The sequence below is a fragment of the Dermacentor andersoni genome, chromosome 6 (assembly GCF_023375885.2).
Source record: "Dermacentor andersoni chromosome 6, qqDerAnde1_hic_scaffold, whole genome shotgun sequence".
Taxonomy (NCBI): domain Eukaryota; kingdom Metazoa; phylum Arthropoda; class Arachnida; order Ixodida; family Ixodidae; genus Dermacentor; species Dermacentor andersoni.
In genome coordinates this window covers 6,792,552-6,814,199 of record NC_092819.1, presented here as the reverse complement: position 1 = coordinate 6,814,199, position 21,648 = coordinate 6,792,552, and the positions used below count along the sequence as shown (strand labels likewise).

The window sequence follows — 21,648 nt, the reverse complement described above, 5'->3', positions numbered from 1 at the left end:
TCAGAAAAAAAAAATTACCGACGATTACGTTACTTCCTAATGCGAAATTTGAGCGCAGAAAATAAGCTGTTTCACCTTTTCGATACATTGAGGCAAAGAAATCGAGCAACACATGTATGCGCTATCACAGAATTTTTTTTTTTATTTTTCACACGTATTCCTTTAACAAAGACTCCACTAACAGTTCTTGACAGTCATGAAGGAAGCTTTGTGCTTCTGCTTCAGCCTCGCTTACTGCTGGTTGCTCTCGACGGCGGCGATGAGCCTCCGCTTCGGCGGCGCGAACGGCAGGGTCTTCTCGGCGGCGGCGCTTAGCCTCTGCTTCGGCGACGCGTACTCCTGGATCATCTCGACGGCGGCGACGGTAAGCTTCTGCTTCGGCGGCACGCACCTCTGGATTCTGACGGCGACGGCGCTGGGCCTCTGCTCTGGCAGCTCGTTTAGCAGCAGCAGCAGCAGCAGCAGCAGACGGAGGACTTCCATCGGTCGTCTCGCTCATGGCTCAGAAAGAACTGGCAGATAATTTCGCAGTGGCGAACGGCAGCGGCAATTTCGGCTCGGGCGGTGCACATATACAGATCCGCCGCCACCGATCTGGCTCTCTGATTGCCACCGCACAGGGCGAACGGCAGCGGCAATTTCGGCTCGGGCGGTGCACATATACAGATCCGCCGCCACCGATCTGGCTCTCTGATTGCCACCGCACAGGGGTTGCATTGGAGGAGGAGCGAAGAAAGGAATTAAGTTCGAGCAGGCGCTTTGACAACCGGAGACTCGCAGGAAGAGGGGGGAGGGGGGCGGCGTGTACACCCAGCGGCAAACGATGGGGGCAGAAGCGCGCGCAGCAAGCGGACAACACGATAAAGGGAGGAGGGAAGAGATAGCAGCGACTGACTGATGCCGCTGACGCCGATAGTGAGTCAACCCCAGCTGCGGAGTTGGTTTCAGGGACAACGCCGCCGATGCCGACACAAACAATATGATACCCTCGCTTCCGCAGCGCTAAGAACCAGGTCTAGCCGTGGGAAGGTGGTCACGTATTCGTCGACGTGCCGGGGCCTACGTGAAATAACCGGCGCGTCGGCAACTGAAGAGCACCCTATCCGCCACACAAGAACAGGGGGGGGGGGGGACCCTTTCCTTTTCTTTCTGCATGGCGGCGACGGTGTTCTATGCAGTCACGTTATCTTGACTCTCTAGCGGCGTCAGCGGCATCCAGCGGTATCAGTCGGTCGCTGCTAGCGCTGGGGGGATGAAAGGGGGGCGGAGCTGGTTACGAGGCCGACGACAACGCCGACGACGACGCGAAACCCAGGAACGGACGCCAAAGAGCTGCGCTCTAAAAAGTTAATGGCGCAATTTTTCAAAATTAGCATGCCATTCTGTGAGTGTTGGAGCGACTTCGCACGCTGCCGGCGTTCGCGGCCAAAAAGTAGTCCGTTAGTTGCAGTAAGCAAGAAAAATGTGTCTGTGCTTCATGACAAAATTAACTTTCTTCGATATAGTGGTAAAGTAGTAATATTTTATTACGTGTAAGCATAACCCGCAGCATCCGACGTAACACCGAAAAGTGCGTAGTCATGCGTTTTCTAGACCGCACTACTTGCTCAGCGTCCAAGCGATCTTTTTCGGTTGTGAAAAGCAGCTACATTGCTGATCTGTCAAGTGAATCCTCACACTCGGAGCCAGAAAGCATGCTTCTAAATCAGGTTCTGGGATAGAGCATGGAGCATAATGTTAATGCAATATCGGAAGCAACGACGTGACCAAAACCTAAATTCGCGATAACAATTCGATTCACGTCGCTCAGTAAGAAGCTTTATTTACAGTACGCATACTTATGTCCTACCGTTTTTCTTGGGCGATGATATCCGTACACAGATACACAAAAAGGGTTGCTGGCCCTCCGGTCTCTCTCACTGGCAACACAGCACCGCAACGAACTTGGGGTACGACATTCATGTGCGACTAGCACGGACGTCATCGCTCGAACAGTGACCGCTGTTGCCATTGCTACGCGATCCTTTCAAACATTTCACCGGTTGTTGTCAGCACGTACCCACAAAGACATACAAGTCACATTGCACGTACTGAAGAACACAAGCCACGGTCACGCCGCATGAAAACACAGTCAGAAAGCTGCGCCGACATCACGAGTCGATGAGCAGCTTCGAGGTATACCTAATCTTCTTTCCGCACTTGAAAAGTGCGGAAACTCTTGCATTCATCGTTGTCAGCAAAGTGATCACAGCTAACGTACTTGAAGCTGGGATACAGTGAGATTCATACACGCCTACAACACTTTATGGAAGAAAATACGGGAAACAAATTGACGAAACGCTGTCACGGAACGACACTTCATAAGTATAAACAAACCGTCAGCCGTGAGCACTGCCGACTCCGCCGAACGCGGCCGGTCGCTGCCGCGGCGCACATCCGTATGGGAAGCGCCACGGGACCAACCTGTATCGGCAGAGGGGAGTTTTTTAAAACTTCCTGTCGGAGAACAAAATTTTGATAGTAGTAAAATCGCGTCATACCGCCTTAATCCTCCCGCAGCTAGCCAACGGAGTGAAACGAGGGAATGTCGCTGTATTGCTCCCATACATCGGAGTAAATATTCGAGGATGGGGAGGTCTTAGGGCACATCACCTGTTAAAAACTCCCAGGTGTGTTTATTTTCGTGCACGACAGACTAGCGTCTTGTCTGTCGTGCTCGTTTAAGCTCTGTTTGTTCCCGTCCTAATGGTGTACCAACCAGCCTAGTTTAGCACACTCGTGCACGATAGAAATAGTGCAGTCGTGACTCATGCGTGCGTTCCCGCTATTCTCGTGAAGCTCGCACGCGACATGCACACGTGTACGGGGCGCGTTTGGCCGCACCTTATAACGCTGTACACGGAATTCAAATTGTTCTCGTCGTCCGGCTGTCAAAATGTCCCGCTTATTAGTAAACAAGCATTCGTCATCGTGCCGTCATCGCTATCACTGCGAGGCCGTTGTGGCGCCATGAACTGCTCCGTGCAGTAACTGAGCCCATGGCTTCCTGGAGGAGGTTGCTGTGTATCCCTCTCCTTGAGGCAAATTTTGCCGATCCGATGACGGATACGATTTAGCAGCTGCCAGCCGCACGCACTGTCTCTTCCAAAAAAGCCTGGACGGCTCGCAATAGAAGTGGAAATCGCCGGCCGGAGCGTGCTCACCTCGGCGCAGCGTGTGTGCGAAGCTGTGCTGCGAGCAGTTCCACGGCTCGTGGCGGAACAGCCGCTGGCAGTGGGCGAGAGCCAGCCGTGCGCCCACCGCCACAGCTGCCACGGTGCCCGGCTGTTGGCGGCACAGCTGCCGCTGGACGCGCCCTTGGAGCGGCGCCGAATCGCACACCGTGTCCGCGCGGCCGCCCAGGGTGCCCAGGTACCTGCGCGCGCTCAGTCCTCTGTACGCTCGTTTATCTGCTCGTGTGGTGGCTGCCAAAAGCCGACAGCATCTGATAAATAAATGAAAATAATTTCCTCCCTATATTTTCTTTCGACAAAAGTCCTCATTATATATATTTCTAAAACTAGCTTCGCATATCATACGTTGCAGGCTCAACCAGTGCTTTTCTTTTCCTTGTCTTACTTTTTTTCATTTGTCTCAATGTTTCCTCTCTGTCGTTCGTCCCTGCGGCCATTCCAGAACGTGTATTCAAAATTATTCGAGATTCAGGACATGCTCTCAATTTGAAGAGAGAAAGAGCGAAATTAGCCAAGAAGGAGCATAGGCCAACTACGAAGCTTGCCAGGAGAAATTAAGGCTCACGAGCAAATATGATTGAAGCTTTGGAACAGAAGGACTAAATTAGAATAGAAATGATGAATGAGAACAACAATATTTCAGGGTTCACAACAATCTGAGGTACACGACACCCAGACGGCGAATAGGCAGGGTTTTCTAAGTGACAAATAAGGAGAAGGCACCATGAGACTCCAGACATCACAAGTATGGACAACGCCCGTCCATTTGAAATTTCTTACGCTTGTCTCATCTTCAACTGCACAGTTTTCAAGAATGCATCCAGTGATCCAATCGAACTGGCTTAATTATCAAACATGATATACATGAAAAAAAGAAATACCATTCTATGTTACTCCATTGAAAAGCTTGAGGAATTAGTAAAATATGTGGGCATCATGAAATTAGTAATAAGCTCGTACCTCCTCTCTCACAATATTGGACAAATTGTGCTTAAAGACACACTATAAACGCAAATATTAAGTCAAGCTAAAGTGATAAATTAGAGCTATAGAACGTCTAAGGCGTCAGTATTAACGCAGCCAGAGCTTTAGTAATCGACAAATTGAGGTAATTAAATCCAGGACGAGATTAGAGTCCCCCGGAACATTCAAGTACTATAGTCGGATACAACTTAGGGCTGCAGTGAAGCCCCGCCCTCATAACCGCCAGCCACTGTTCCTGCGCGACGCTCCGAATAGTTCGTACTTCAAATTTTTCCTACCTAAATAAGGCGGTAAGCACAAAAATAAAATTAAAAGCGCGTAATTTTATACAGTTTCACTCGTCTATTATAGTGGAACGGTGAAAGCCTAATTCCTTATTGAACCAAAATAATACGATTGCTTCGCTGCAACTATTTACTGTCAAGTTTCGCTTCAGTTGACATTGAAGTTTCGTGAGTAAAACGGGCTCAACAGTGAAATGAACTGTACCGCGGACCTTTGAAGTACGATATGCTCAGGCTCCATACACTTTGTCCATGTCTGTCGCATACCTCATCGCTTCCGCCGATGAAAAGACCCTTCAAAAAAAGCAGACGCTCCGGAGGTATCAAGTACGACGCCATTTTGAAAACGTCGCATGTCGACTACTTCCTTTGCTTCTGTGATTGGCTGGCGGAGTAACACAACCCAGCGTGGTCCGTGTGCCTTGGTTGCCAGCTGCTGTTTTTTTTTTAAGTTGTATCCTACTATAGCCCGATAATTAAACCACTCCTCATCATAATTATGTCAATATAGAACTCAAGCACTCGTATTAAAAGGTCATTGTATTGCATTATAAGACGAAAGAAAATTATCCTTGTCTAGTTATATTTGCTTTTTAGAAAAAAAAATGAAACTCATTCATGTTACCCTTGACAACGACGCGGGTGGTCCAAAGGTTGTGTTATCTCCACCATGCGCCGTACGCGCTTTCGCATTTTAGTAGTTTCGCTATCGCGTAGTGCTGCACTGGTTTTGCTGGCTCGCGAAACACACGCAAACTGCAAATAGCAGAGAATGTCACGTCCAGGTGATATCGCGGGATTCCCCAAAGGTCCACGCCATCCACTTAGCCAAGAGCATCTCCAACGGCGAATCCGACGCTCTGTATTGGCTCGGTTTCTTAAAGGGAAGCGAAACGGTTTTCAATTTTCATGAATTGCTGGGGTTGGGAAGAACAGACCTATTAATTTACGGTTCTGAAATTTTTTTCTTTGTATTGTCAATACAAGGGGCAGAAATCGCGTTATAAATCCCCCCCCCCCCCCCCCGTGGACACGCCCCCGTCGCTTCCCGGAGCGCAGGGTGAGGAGGCAGCCGGAGGAGAGAAGCGGCGAGAGTGACGTCATTCCCGTGGAGCATACTGGCGGACCGGCGTGCTGGCATGTTTCTTTCCGTCCTGCGCTTTACTAAACCACGCTACGAGAGATCTGCCGCCGCTCACGTTTGTTTTCTTTTGCGATTTTCGTGAACTGTGCTTCCTTTCTGTGCTGCGTGAGTGTCTAAAGCCAAGGGCGCCCAACATGCCCTCGTTCTGTGCAGCATTCGGCTGTGCGAACACAGGCGGGCGAGACGATGTGGTGTTTCACATGTTCCCGAAGGACAAGAAACTTGCAGCGCAATGGGTCCGTGCGCTGAGGAGAGAATTTCTTGCCGACGAAATCAACTGTGCGGTGTTCGGACCATTTCCGCTACAGTGATTGTCATCGGAGCTTGACAACGATGCGGGCAATCGGTATTCCAATTAAATCGGCGTGACTGAAGGCCGGCGTTGTTCCGTCTATATTCTCCCACAAGAGAAACACCTCGCCACTTCCAAGAGCGGCCTTCGCCAAGAGGAGAAAGGGTGAGGTAAGGGTTTTAATGTGCACACGGGCAATTTTTTAAACGGATGATCACCTGAGTGTCGAACAAACGGCCTTACAGCGGCCTATGACGAAGCGAGGTGGAGGCACAGCCGGGAATATGCACATGCATGCAAAGTGCTTGCCGTTTTCATCCTGTTTTTCCACTCCGCTTTGTCACGGAACACTGTTCTACGGCTGTTTGTTCGGCGCTGTTTTGGTGCGGTGAAATAACTGGCCGGGGGTACGCTTGCGCATTCAGTGATATTTGCTATTCGTCCTACCACGCGGTGCCCGCTGGTTTAGCTGTTCAGCATTCCTGTTCAAATCGCACGGCATAAGGCGTTACGGTAATATTTTCATGCTCGCGTTAGAGTAGTTGAACTCGGCGTGTAAAAACTTCGTTCCGTAGATTTCGCACTCACAGCTTGCTACCAGCAGCGAAGTGCCGCAAAAACGAGCGTAGGCACAGCCGCGCCCGTGGCAAGGCACAGCCGCGCCCGTGGCAAGGCGAACGGGCTCAAATAATGAAGTAACATTGTGAGGTATTGAACTTGTCAGCGTTCGACGTGGTCTAGCCCAATGGGCGTCTTGCGCTGGAGTTTGAGGTGCAGTAGCGGCGCCTGGTGGCGGCGCGGGAAACGACATCTGGGTCGTACCAGCTTGGGTCGTATTGAGCCCTGGCTGTGGCGAAGCACGTTTCTAGGCCGAGTTTTGCGTCGATTCGCACTTTTGTCTGCCCTGTTGCGAGTGCGAAAAGGCTCGTCACTTCTCATAGACCAAGCCGACCACGCTGCGAGCTCGTCGCAGTCTATAGTTTAACGAAAACGGACTCTCCGTGAGACGTAATGCTGGAAGCAGAAGGAATCGGCGACGCCGATCCGGAGAGACCTAGCTCAGCCTCCAAATAGCGTCACTGTCGTTACTTCTGCGTCGTCGGCTGCCATGAACAAGAAGGCCTGAATCCCAACATCAGATTCTACCGTTTTCCTTCAAGGCCTCACGAAGCGGAGCGTCGGGCGCGCTGGTTAGCTGCAGTTCGTCGCGCTGGGTATGCGAAACTTCGCGCCATGCTGAGTGCTTCGCCTGTCTTGAACCTTGCTTATCTGCGTTCTAAAATTCGGACTTTTGCACCTACAGTCCCGACGGCAGACCGACATAGCAGCAGGCATGGCTGGTGATTCACGATTCGAGACCCAGCCACAGCGACAATTAACAATTCGACTCGTGTGAAGTGGTGCGTGCAAATGACCACAAATGGTCGGGCTGATTCGGTGACAATTCACTACCCCACTACGAACAGCACAGGTTAGAGAGGGTAATGTGCTTATCCTTGACCTCAAGCCAGCACGTTGAGGCAGCGCAGCAAGGTAGTATTGATTGCAGCACATCGATGTTCGAGCGCTGTCATTAAAAGCTACATCAAGCGAGCAGCGCACGAGCTCGCGCCATTCGCCCGTACGTTACTGCGAGCTCATAGCATTGCATCAGTTATTTATCAATTGCTAAGGGGACAGATGGCCGCTACTACAGTGCGGCAGGCATAACTACTTGTCTAGCGGCATGCAGTCAACAAATATTGCAAGAGGCCCGCCGTTTCGCGGGGTGTCGAAAGACCACTGCCGTCGCCGCGCGTACCGTCGTGCGCTCTAGCAGTTCCGTACACATGATGCCGGCTTATCGCTGCTGTGAATTCATTTATAGCAAGCATTTCCTCACGTTTGTGCGCCTGAATCTAGCAGCGTGCAAACCTTACGCTTATTTCTTGAACGGCGTACACGTATTCGGCGTTGCATAAGCTATTGCCTTTACGCAGCGTGCCACCCCTGAAGAAAATCTTCGGCGCCCGATATTCGCTGCAAGCCGCGGTACAAAAAAACCTAAAGTGGTGGGTCCATATTGTAAACGTGCTTTCCGAAGCAGACGACCGAGCTTGGTACTACCCAGTTGAGGACAGAGGGTGCTTTTTAGCACCATTTTCGCAGCGCCCCCTGGGCAATGCAAGAGCCCCATACACTCTTAGGCAAAGTTACACCCTTTGGCTTGCCCCTTCTGCCACACAACAATAATCGTTATCTGCCTTGATGCGTTCCCTTTCTTTAACGCTGCGAGCCCAGTACTTTCCAGTAACGAACGGCACGCGTGTTATCAGCATAGAACAGTTTACACCGTTTGGAGTGCCCCTTCTGATAACACGCGTGCCGTTCGTTATTGGAAAGTTCCGGGCTCGCAGCGTTAAAGAAAGGAAACGCATCAAGGCAGATAACGATTATTGTGGTGTGGCAGAAGGAGCAAGCCAAAGGGTGTAACTTTGCTTAAGAGTGTACACTCTTAGCTTGCCCCTTTTGCCACACAACAATAATCGTTATCTGCCTTGATGCGTTTCCTTTCTTTAACGCTGCGAGCCCGGTACTTTCCAGTGACGAACGGCACGCGCGTTATCAGCATAGAACAGTTTACACCATTTGGAATGCCCCTTCTGATAACGCGCGTGCGGATCGTTACTGGAAAGTTCAGGGCTCGCAGCGTTAAAGAAAGGAAACGCATCAAGGCAGATAACGATTATTGTTGTGTGGCAGAAGGGGCAAGCCAAAGGGTGTAACTTTGCCTAAGAGTGTACAGGCATCGCTGCTGGACAAAAAAATGTTTTCTTGCCTTTAACTAGCTGTGCATCACGCATGGCAAAATTATTATTTGAAAGTAAATATAAGACATTACTCATCACTTTCTTATTGATTTGAATTACATTGCCAATTACCGCTTTCAAAAATATAATTGTATTACTTTACGATTGCTTCAAAAAAGTTTTCTTGCAAACAAGAAGCAAAAAGCAAAGAATGAAGGGACGCCAACCTTTCTTCAAGAACATACGCTTGCCAACATTTCATACCCTCCCCCCCCCCCCCCCCCCCAATGTGCATCCACGACACCTCACGACACTACCAACGTTCTGGCGCCGTACACAGCTTACTGGTGCATATTTAACGCAATTAATAAATTACTTTAGCCATGAAATTACAGACACCAAATAATTCACATTACTAAATCACTAGACAACTAATCCATCACATAAATTACTGAAAAAGTATTTCAATTACTGTAAGTAATCCAAGGGTTGTCATGTTTGCTGATATGCATGATATGCTGAAATCCATGACATCCATGCCTTGCACTCTTTCAGGTTATAGCAGAGCACCTTGAGAACCGAGCCCCTGATGAACCTGTTCCACTACCATCACCAATCGAAGAGTTTGAAGCAGCCAGTGTGACACAGGCAGATAATGTTGAAGAGTTTGAAGTAGCCAAACGTGGAACTTATGTTCGCGATCGTGTATCAACACGCAAAAAACCACGGAACTTTAGACAAGCAGCGGCAAGGTGCATGACATCGCGGAACTGCACCCGTGTTTACAATCTAATGAGATGTTACTGCTTCGGCATTCTTCCAGCAGCAAGTTCTCAGTGACACTTTAGCGCGTTTTTTCTCCCGTCATTGGAACGTGTAGCTACATGAAAAGACATATGTACCAGCTAAGATTCCCAACGCGCGAGGAGGTGCACACATCGCTCTCGCTGTTGGCACACTCAACATCGTCGTTGCCCCCGTTGCCGCCATCGTTTTCTGTATCGACTGTCGGTTCGAACATGTACGGCGAAAATACAAGCTCTCCGAGACAGCGAGAACGTTCCATAATGGGCCTCTTCGATTTTCGGAGTTCTGGCAGCCAGATGGCAGCCAGCTAGTTCCGGTTGTGACAGGAAGTCACGTGGGCTGGGATCCCAAGACAACCCGAACCTGCCCGAAGTTTGCAAAATCGAACGCCGGTACAGCTGGCCAAATGTAAACATGCTACCAGCATGGCAGCGCCCGGCGAGGCCGGCGCGCGCCCGGCGTAGTCGGCCCATTTATGCGTTACCAGCTTGAAAATATATAGTTGCATTCAGGAATACGATCACTTTCGTGCGATTTCGCGCGACTCGGCGCAGGACGCATACTGGACCAAGCTCGCCTTGCGCAGCGCAACAGATGGCCTCCGACGCGGCGGATGACAAGACGCGAAATCGTGATTGTATACTCGAAAGCGATAGCTGGAGGATCCCTGTTCGCAGCGATCACATTGATGAGTTGGCGCTGTATCATCACAAGACATGAAAAAAGCAGGTTATCGGGTACGTCTCATACGCATAAAATTTCACGCCGACCTGCTTGGGCTTCGATTTCAGAAAGTTTGTTGTGGATGATGGTGCTTCTCATTTTGACCCTAAGGAGCTGGGGACCCGGCTGGCGCATGAAAATGCACGTCGCCTGTGACCAGCGAAACGTTTCACACGAAAAACATTGGTCGCAATCATGAGAGCAATAAGCCAATGTACGTGTGTCTAATGTACCGAGTGCAATCAGTGTATTCTTATATCAACGGCCTGCAGTTCGAACACATATCGGTTTCGAGCTGCCACCTAAGCATACGACGGAGAGACGGAACGAACACGGGCTAGCTGCAAAGCCTTCGCTAACTGCAGAGAAAGGAGAGATATACATACGCGAGATATGTGAAAAGGAACGCCACCAGTGAAAGACGAACCCAAAATATACCGCAATGTATGAATGAGCGTCTACAACTTGCGTGGAACACGATGCAGTTAACATGCATGCATGAGAGCGCGGCGCTCGGCTCGCCGCCGCGAAGAAGCAATGAGGGGACACACACACATATACACCCACACACAAAAGCTTCAAACGGTTCACCACGGCTCGTATCACACCGCTTCGATGCGGAACGGAGCGTTATCACCTAAAAAGATAACGCTAGAAGTAAGGAAATCCGACGATGACCGTAGACAGTTGGCTGAGCGAGGTAAATGTAAGTCCTCAAGCGCCCGCGTTGCAATCCGTGAAGTCCCAGCAAAGATGGCGGCGAGCGCCCATCGCCTCTTTTAGAGAGCAGCCAGACCAAAATCGTCCTGGCAGGTTCTGGCAGCCCACGGGTAGCCAGAACCGTCCAGCCCGAGCAAAACGAACGCCCCGCGGAAGTGCGTCGCGCGGTGGGCGGAGCAACCCTAGAAAAACGAAGGCGCTCTGGCTGGCTCTGGCAGCCCGCGGGCAGCCAGAAGTGGAAAATCGAAGAAGCCCAATGCTTACAACTCAGCTGTGAAGCCAGAACAGCGTGCTACGCTCTGAAACGGCGGCGCCGACCAGCGACCCCCGTGAATGACGTCAAAGCGGTCCCGACCAATCACGGGCAACAGCGGCGTTCACGCGATGCCCTGAGGCGTTGGTGCGCGTTTTCTTGCAAAAAAACAGCCGCTAGCGTTTGTTTCCGCCCTTTTTAAACGAGATATTCGTGTTCAGTGGACTCAAAACTGTAGAATGCCGCAGGGAACTCATTTCTTTCGAAAAGTGTTTCAGCTTCCCTTTAATGACCGCGCGTTTGCGTTTTGCCATGGAGGAAGGAACAACTGAGTAGAGGCTCTACCCCCTTCGCGCGCTAGGAGAAAATTGTGGAGGAAGTAATGTGGTAGCGTCTCTCTTTCTTGCTCTTCTTTTTTCTTTCTTTTGCTGTAGCGGCCATGTTCTCGGGCCACAATGGCGGCTTCCTTATGGTTCCATGCGCGCGCACGTGTTGTTCCCTAGGTTTCGTACCGTGGCAAAGGCGTCTTGTGGGAAGGTTTGCGCTAGTCTCCGTGTTTTGTTGCGCTGTGTTATCTGTATCGTGCTCTCCCGGATGTTGCTGTGACAAGGTGGGACAGGAGGAACTAAAGCTCGTGAAATGAACGCGCATGCAACGTTGTACGCAATGTACCACGCCACGGCAATGGCAACGAATGAAGGAATATCAGCGGGAAATTTTGGCCTCGTGGGCGGAATCATGCTAACGTGCCATCGCAGGCCGAAACCGATGCGTTTCATAATCTGCGCAATGAACGCCTTGCAGGACAGTGATTCCTGCTTTTGACAGCGCATGGTGCATTTTCGGCACGTAGAACGTGCGTTATTCAAGATGCTTCCCGGAAAAGTTACACTTGACACAGTTAAGAGTCTACAGGGGTGCGATCGGAGATGCTTGTTCGGCGCGTTCGTTCGGTTACCGGCGCGCGCGATTGGCCTACTCCGCGCCAACGTCGCCAGCCGCGGGGCGCCGCCCCGTTTTTGGTGACGTCAAAATGACGACACGCTCCTGTCAATCATCCGCCCACCGAGCATTTCGTCCGAACGCGACGGGAGTTGAGAAGTTTGGAGCGATCATACGGCTTCGCATGGCGCGTCTGGTGGATTGGATTGGATCCAACAGGCGGCCTTTTCGGCTGCGGAATAGCACGTTTGAATCCAATCCATAGTTTAATTCGAGAAAATGGCGCTTCCGTTGGGAACTTAGGTTGTTGCACTGGCGTTTCTAGAGGACGGAGGAGAGCGGGTGGCGGTGCGAAACGCGTTTGAAGAAATGGCAGAAAGTGAATTCCGGCGTCGTTTTTGTTTCTCGAAACAAATAATTCGTTGGTTGTACAGAGAAATCGACAACATCATTAGTGCCAGCGAGCCACTGGAATGTTGTCGCTGCCCCTTGAAAAGTGCGCCACTCCTCCCGTAGTTTTCCTTTTCTTTTTTCTTCTCGCTGTGCGCGACACCACCTAGGGACGACGCAAAGAACCTAATAGTTATAAATTGCAGTAGTCACACGTACTACTATTTGAAAACGTGTTTGGGCTTGAGAAGAAAAAATACATTTTTTTAGATAAAGATTTATTTCATTTGGAAGACGAGAAACATTTGGTTTTGTAGTATACCGCTTGCAAGCAGACGACAAACGACGGAAGTAAACTTCCGGGGAGGTCACCGCTTCCTTATTGGCTGCTCTCTCCGCCCCGCTGTCACAAATTTTGCATACTGCAACTTTGTGACGTTGCAGCAACTGAACAGAACGCGTATACTCGAACAGAATATCTCCGATCGCGCCCCAGCAAGCCATCCAAAACATGCAGACAAAGATCGCACAACAGGATACAAAGATCCGCGCCTACGAGAGCGGTCGCTTCCCACAACCAATGGACAGGAACCGACACCCTAGCACGGTAACCAGCGCCCTATCAGTTCCATCACTGACATCCGCGCTTATTAGCATACCAACAACTACAAAAAGTGAAGAGTCCGATATGGACGCCCAGGGTCCACCGAACAAACGCACAGCCAGCTTCATTCACAGGACTCCCATTCCAGCTCCAATTGAAACGCGTAGAGCAACACGTTGAACGCGTGGTCAAGGCGGCTATGGACGCCATCCTCCCTGCGATTTTTGAACGCTTCTAACAGTTAGAGAACCGCATGACGGCACTAGAACAAAACCAAAACAGGCTAGCCGCACAAGTCGCCCAAATCGCACAATACATCCCAAAATTAGCGCCCGTCCAGCCGGAACAGACTCTCCCTCACCCCGCGGTCGTCCTTAAGGCGGCACCCGTCAGCGCAGCGGCGGTCCTCCGCCTTTCCCGCCTGGACCTGGCCGTCCACACACGTCTGTAACGTTTGGCAGTGGAACTGCCGCGGATTCAAAAAGAAGAAGGCCAACCTTCACCAGCATGTTAACAACACGGCACGGCAAGAATCCTACAAACCTGATATCATAGCGCTACAAGAAGTCGACATGGAAGTCGGCCTCTCCTTTTACTGGGCTTTCCACTGCCGTAACAACTCCAAGAAAGTCACTACGCTCGTTCACCGAGAACAGGTGACGGCGATCCACGACATCGAAACTTCTCCCCCCCCCCCCCCCCTCTCGGGCATCCCCCACGTTTTCCTGGAAATCATCCCGACGCGCACGTCAGATCCCAGCCTATTCGTCCTCAGCGTATACGTCGCTCCGTATGAAGACCCGAAACTCGATGCGCTTTTTCACTCGGCCCTCAAAGACAGCTGCGACTGCCCCCTGCTCATCGTTGGGGACTTTAAGGCCGGTCATACTCTGTGGGAATACCTGGGCGACAGCCGCAAGAGTAGACATCTAGCAGAAGCCGCGCAAGGGTTGGGCCTCACGCTAATCGACGATACCACCGTCCGCACCAGAATCGTCAGCCGAGGTCAGGTAGACACCAACCCGGACCTGACGTTCGTCGTCCACTCGCAAGACTACGCCTAGACAAACACCGGCGAAACTCTGGGAAACGACCACTGCATCCTTCACACGGAAATCTGTTCACGCGGCAAGCGTCGCCGGAAGCATCGCTCTCGGTTACAAACTGGGACAAATTCCGCGAATCCAGAAGAATGTGAGCCAGTGAGGGATCCGTCGCCAACATCTCATCCTGGACGAGCCAACTCCTGGGCGACGTGGAAGAGCATACGGAACATCTTGACCCGGAGGACGCCCCGGAAACCTCCAACGTCGACAGCAGGCTGCTCCACATGTGGCAGGCAAGATCGAGCATGCTCCGGCGTTGGCAGCAGCAGGGGAAAGATAACCAAGCCCTCAAGGAAAGAATCACTCGATTCGACGCAGCGATCTCCGATCACACGACTGAGGTCACCCGGCAGCAATGGTACCAAATATGTGATCGCATGAGGGGACGCCTCAGCGCAGCCCGGACGTGGCACCTCCTACGCCACCTCCTGGACCCGGACACCACCAGGGCCGAAGGCAGAAGAAACATGGCCAAGTTAATCCACAGGCATGCTCAGGACCCGGGGGCGTTCCTGACCGAGATGCCAGACAAGTACGTCGGCCCGCAACTCAAGACACCGCTACCTGCGGCCGGCCCAACGCGCACGTAGACGCAGTCTTTACGTTCGCTGAGGTGTCGGCCGCCGCCTTCAAGCTGCGGACGAACTCGGCGCCGGGTCCAGACCGTGTGACCAACAAGATCCTGCGCATCCTGGATGAGGCCGCAATGGAGCAGCTCACCGAGCTCATGAGCGAATGTTGGAAGACGGGCGCCATCGCGGAAGAGTGGAAGACGTCCACGATCGTCTTTATACCCAAACCAGGCAAACCACTCAATGCGTACAACCTCAGGCCGATTTCACTCACATAATGCGCCGGCAAACTGATGAAGCACGTGGTCCTGAACCGTCTCAATGAACACGTAGAAGACGGGGACGAGTTCCCCCACTCCATGTTTGGTTTCAGGCCACACCTGTCCACCCAAGATGTACTCCTTCAGTTAAAAAGGCAGGTGATGCAACCCGAAAGTCCGGCGGACGCTCGCCGATTCCGTTGCCTACTGGGCCTCGACCTGAAGACGGCCTTCGACAATGTCGCCCATGCAGCGGTGCTCGAGGGCCTGACCCAACTGGGGGTCGGAAACCGAGCATACCAATACGTCCGAAACTTTCTCACCGACTGGAAGTGCCGGATCAAAGTCGGCGAACATGAAACTGACATTATAGATCTGGGGAGGCGAGGCACGCCGCAGGGATCAGTCGTCTTCCCTTTTCTCTTTAACGCGGCGATGCGTGGGCTCCCGAACCTGCTGTGCTCTATCCCCGGGCTTCCCCACAGCCTCTACGCTGACGACGTGACGTTATGGGCAGCGGCGGTTTATCCACAAGCTCTTCAAGAGATGATGCAATGCGGCATCGACATCGTACAAGCTTATACGGAGTCAAGGGGCCTGACGTGCTCACCGGAAAAATCTGAATACCTCCTGATCAAGCGCGGCAGAAATAGCTGTCCCGGGGAATACCTCGGGGGTGCAATGAGAATGCGTACATTTTTATCGTATCTACAGACGTCTAGCTCGCAAGTCCGTCTGAAAGCCCCAGGAAGCCCAAGCAGAGAAAAGCAAGTAGAAGGCAGCGATAAACGCGACGTTATTTAAGAACACGCAAGAAGTGGGCGACGGCCGGTACCTGCGGTTGATGAGGACAGTTCAGTTGGCTGGGCTGATAAAGCATGTTTATTTTCATAAAAGCTGGTAAAAGCAGCCGATTCGACCTCACAGCCCAATTTTCATTGTGAACGTCTTTCAACGTGACTTCGGCAACAGTAATCCGATGAGACATCGCGATTACATCCTATTTGCTGCGTCCGAGCAGCCCGGTTGCGCTCAGCGCGGCGTGGTTTCGCGAGAAATGTAAACGAGAGAGAACTGGCCCGACATGATGGCGGAGCAACGGCAACTTCCGGCTTCACTTAGCTTCACAAAGAGTGACGTCAAGGCCCCTTCCTCCATGCGTTTTGCGCAGAAAACCGTAGCGCTGGCTGTAGGGCGCCGTTTTACTCACCGGCGGCAGCAACGGGCGTTGATGGCGTATCCAACGTCACCACTGCCTGCGCGGGGACGGGCGATTTGAATTGTGCTATAGCTATGAGGCTCTGTCAGGCGCAGTTTTCTCGTAAACTGTCTTGGCACGAAACAAGCGCTGCGAGGATTGTGGAATGGAATATTAACAGCCCACACCCACTTAGTATTTACATTTAGTGTCCCTTTATCAGCTTGCACCAAGCACTTTGCTCGTGGGTGAAATTACACAAGGTAAAAATTTTCGCTCAAGTGACGACTCGGTAAATCATCAAGTGCCAAAGGAGTCACAATTCAGACGAATGAAACTAGGCAATTCACTGTGCGGTAAATTTCTGTCACTTGCACGAACGTATCTTTTTTTAATTACCCGACTCTCAGAAACACATCACTGTCGAGGTGAAATTCTAGCTTTCAACGTGAAAAATGCAGTGAGGCTATGAAAAAGGTGAAACGATATGAACGTTGCGGGTGCTGTACGTACGACTGAAATTCTTTTGTTCACCATCCGACAATATACGGGGACAAAACCATGTCAAATTAAAAACACCAAAAGGAAAGACATCTTTAAACTGTACTTGAATATTGCCCAGGACAGCGCCCTTGTTCACGAAACTTCTCGTTGGCGATTGCCGCTGCCAAGGCTACGGTGACTCACTCACAGTATGTATACGAAGTTAGATTAGTTGCCCGTAAATAAGAATTAGTTTCTTGTTCGAAAGAGTTGATGGAGGAGCGCCCACAAACGAGGAGCGCGTGCCTAGCATCTATCGTGCTTCTAAAGCTGCGCCTATGTTGCCTGCCAGTCACGCGGCCGGTACTGTGAAGTGCTTCGTTTGATCACTTTATTCGCATGCTCCACTACTGCATGATGTCTACAATGGGTTCAGTCCGGACACGCCCGGCCGGGGCACGGCGTCTTACGGGACTTTCCGCACGTAAGCAAGCTTCGCCCTCCCTGGCAAAACGTTAATTTTTCCCCTGCCTTCACTGTTCTTGCTCAAGCACTTGTGAAAGGCACAAGTTTTGTTGTTAGGCAACCACGGAACTCGTGTTAGTGAGACTAGTTGATCTTGTCTACTCGTCAGTGTGCGTATAGAAGATCGCTATTTATCGAACGAAACCGCTGTGCTTTCCTTATAATGACGTCCTAAATACTCGTTTCAGAGTCTCGGTGCCTTCTGTAAATAGATGAAGAAGTGAAATACGAGCCTCACATCCAGTTGGCCGACGCCAGTCGAGCGAGCAGCAGCAGCACCGCGGCCGCCGAGAGGTGCTGTGGTCCCATCGTAGCCGAGCCGTCGATAGCGCGTCGTCGCGGCGGCGGCGGCCGTTTCGTGTCGGCGGGCGGGCGAACGAGGCGGCGCCGCCTTCGAAACGAGCCTGCCCATTGGTCGTTTCTCTTCGACCCACATTGCGCGGGCTAACGGCCGTTGAAAGGCAGCGTCGCGTGCGCGGCAATGTCCCCATCAGGAGAGGAGCCGCAATCGTCGTCACGCCCATTGCCTACAGTGGCCCTGACCGCGAGGATCTAAAAGGAGCCATACGCATTCTATGACATGTCAAGACAACTTGCCAACTCGCGTTTGTTTGTACCATTCCTGGTTTATGCTGGAAATCTGAGGCGGTAGTTGCTTCGCCTGAATACAAAGAGAAACGTTAACTTAGTTCATATTAATAAGGTCTTCTTTCAAAGCTCCATTTTCGTTAATGTCGCGTTGATTACGATAAGGGAAAACGAAGACAAAAGCTAAATTTTTCGAATTTCGCGCGTAAGGCTAGTCGCCATTAAGGCCGATCCAGACGACGGACCAAGTCTGCGGGCCGATCGGTCACGTGATGCGACGTCACGGCCCGCCGCGGTCCGGCCCGGCGCAGAGCATATCCACACGGCAAACCGCCATAGCAGACGGCGGAGCAGACCAACCAGCTACACTTTCGGCCACAATGTTATCATTGTTATCATTACGGCTCCAGACCCACAAAGCCGGGAACTGCTCAACGAGGGATACAAAATAAAAAAAACCTCCTCGTCACTCCAAGAGGACACGGTGTTTAAAAAATATATCTGCTGCATGCACGTGTAGGCGGAACGGCGGACATGAAACGACTGGCTTGACTGGCTTTTTCTGAGCCGAAAACTAGATTGGATTTGGCTTAAGACACTCTGTTGCCGGACAACACTCGTTGGCTACGCCAATATCGCTGCGGTTTGCATGCGGTCCGCCGCCAAAACTGAAGCGGGAAAAGCCTCGGCGATCTTTTGGACCGCGAGGGCCGCGGTCTTGCGCGGGCCAACAGCGGTACGCACGAACTGGTGACGTCCTATCACGTGATGCGCGGACCGCGCTCCAAAAGAGCAATTTGGTCCGTCGTGTGGATCGGCCTTTACGTACCGTCAGTGTGACGTCACGAATTTCAAAATATTTTCTGGTGCCGTGAAAGTTGCGGCCGGGTGTGCGCGCCGCATTACATTCTTTTTGTTGGGGAGCGCCAATGGGGCGACCGGAACAAAACCTGCGAGCGCTCGCAATCTCGGAGGTCATGGCTCAGGTAACTTCGACCTCGTGGGTGACCGATTGTGCCGCTGTGAAGGTCGTTCTTCACTTCGGTGTCGCTCCCTTTATCCTACGTCACTACGTCCTACGTCGAGTGACGCCGAAGAAAGCGGACCTGTGCTCTCGGCGCAGTTGCAGCAGTGCGCCAAGGCGATGTGTCTGCCTTGCTTTTATCTGCATTTAGTTCCTAGAGGTCTTAGATTAAACGAATAGTCTAAATTTAATATTGCGAAAGCTCCAGGCCCATTTCTGCCATCGCCGTGAGGGTCCGTGTAAAGATCAAGGGCGATAAAATCGTCGCCACGCGCCGGACGCTGTATGTGCGAATGAAAGCGTGCGAGGGCGAGCCGGCGATCACGGCTCAATCTCGCGCACGCTACGGAGGAAAGCGGGGAGGAAGAGCGCAGTCTTCCGTCGCTCACTACACTCTGAGGGAAGGGCAGGAAAGGGGGGGGGAGGTTCTACTCTGGCGACGCGGGCGGCGTATTGCGAGGCCTGGCACTTGCGGAGACGCTTGACGTTTGCACGCATGCGCGAGTAAGAGCTGGTGCGAGAGAGGAAATGTGGGGACTTTTGCTCCTTGACACACATGAATGGCGTACCTCAAGTTCGTTGCGGTGCTGTGTTGCCACTGAGAAAGGCCGCAGTGCAAGCAACTGTTTTTATGTATCTGTGTACGGATATCCTCGCCCAAGAAAAACGGTAGGACATAAGTACGCGTGCTGTAAATAAAGCTTCTTACTGAGCGATGTGAATCGAATTGTTATCGCGAATTTAGGTTTTGGTCACGTCGTTACTTCCGATATTGCATTAACATTATGCTCTACCCCAGACACTGATTTAGAAGCATGCCTGCTGGCTCAAAGTTTGAGGATTCACTCGACAGATCAGCAATGTAGCTCCTTTTGACAACCGCGAGAGATTGCTTGGGCGTTGAGCAAGTAGTGCGGTCTAGAAGATGTATGACTGCTCACTTTTTCGGTGTTACGTCGGCTGCTGCGGGTCAAGCTCACACGTAATAATTTCTTGCTACGCTACCACTATATCGTAAAATTTTAATTCTGCTATGAAGCACACGTACTTACATTTTTCTTGCTTATACTATAACTAACGCACTACTTTTTGGCCGCGAACGCCGGCAGTGTGCGAAGTCCCTTCAGCCCTCACAGAATGGCATGCTAATTTTGAAAAGTTACTCCATTAACTTTTTCTCTCACTATTCTGAATTAGCAGTTTTGGGTTGATTAAGGTATTCTGCTTATTTAAGAGAGGCAGATCTCGCATGAACGAGCATGTAAGTGGTAATTCTGAGAACAGCACAGCTGCTCCCTAGGCGGTTTCGAGGCACACATATCGCGGCTATATATACACTCTTAGGCAAAGTTACACCCTTAGGGGTGTATATCTGCCACACAACAGTAATCCTCATCTGCATTGCTTGCGTTTCCTTTCTTGAAAACGCCGCACCCGCTACTTTCCGATCGGGAATGCTATGTCATGCTGATAACGCGCATGCCGTTCATTACTGGAAAGTACCGGGCTCGCAGCGTTTAAGGAAATGCAGACAAGATAGGTGACGTTTATTGCACTCTTAAAACGGTTACACCCTTTGGGGTGTTGATTTGTCCCAGAACGATAGTCGTCATCTGCCTTGCTTGCGTTTCCTTTCTTGAAAACTCGGCGCTCGCAACTTTCCTGTCGAGAATGCTGCGTCACACTGATAACGCGCATGCCGTTCGTGTCTGGGAAGTAGCGGGCTCGCAGCGTTAAAGAAAGGAAACGCGGGCAAGGCAGATGACGATTATCGTTGTGTGGCAAGATACGACCCAAAGGGTGTAAATTTTGTTTTAGAGTGTAGCCTCTGCATATAAATATCTTCACGCCAACTAACGCGGTGCCTTCCTTTATACTCCTGTTGCACCTCGAAAAAACTTCGTCCATTCAAAATTAAAAAAAAAGACAGAAAAAGACTCCCATGGTTCCACGCAATAATTCCGCTAGCACGGAGTACAGATTCTACTTCGATCATACGGAGCATAACAAACTCCCAACCAGGGGGTCGCTAGAGGACAAGCATTATACTCCCACCTGGGAGTTACTTCCGTTTACAGTGTACAACACGCTCTAAGAAACTGTTTTTTTCGTAGGCGCCGCCATATTGTGAACGCAGTGGCGCCGCCTATGAGCAGCGCCATACTGGCTTGGGTGAAAGCGGTCTTTTGCATGGCAGGTGGCGTTTGTTTTCGTGGTCGCGCGGTCTGTTTAGTATGACGTGCGTCTTCTACGTGGTAAACAGTTCTGTGAGACGTGCTGAAGTGGTTTAAGGCGTCATTGCCGGAATTTTTGCTGGCGTTGGGGTGGACGGAACACGCTGCGCGATGTGCGCGCGCATATTTGAGCCTACGATCAGCCTCGGAGATCAATTGTGTATTTCTGAATGTTCCAATCACTAATGTGACCTTATTGCAGTATTATCCTCTATTTCTAAGCTGCGGTTTAGAAGCCATGAGACATAATCAACGGTCGTAACAGCGTGGGTCCCATTCTGCTGATAGGAGCTGTGATGTTATACTTTGACAAGCGTTCAAACCGTTCGCTGCAGGTTACATTGCGTGACTACTTGGTTCGATAGATGAGGTTTCCGCCCCTGTATAAAATAGTCTTGGCAAGTAATAGCAGCATGCCTTACAGTCTGAATTAAGCTTGTGCAGCAAAGGGGCTGTTTACGAACTGCGCGAGCGTCCTAAGCAGTGGTAGGTG

General features: G+C 51.2%; 1 protein-coding gene across 2 annotated transcripts in view; it reads right to left on the bottom strand.

Moving 5' to 3' along the window:
- Positions 1-21,648, bottom strand: part of LOC126521517 (protein Wnt-16-like) — a 152,549-nt gene that overhangs the window by 91,446 nt on the left and 39,455 nt on the right. The window contains exons 1-2 of one of the 2 annotated variants that reach the window (XM_050170224.2): positions 17,548-17,625; positions 3,204-3,415 (exon numbers count right to left, since the gene is read on the bottom strand). In XM_050170224.2, coding sequence (XP_050026181.1) covers positions 3,204-3,415; positions 17,548-17,618 — 283 coding nt within the window. In that variant the 5' untranslated portion in view covers positions 17,619-17,625. Of the gene's footprint in view, positions 1-3,203; positions 3,416-17,547; positions 17,626-21,648 lie in introns of those variants that run through there. The other variant, XM_055065786.1, reaches the window with a different exon arrangement.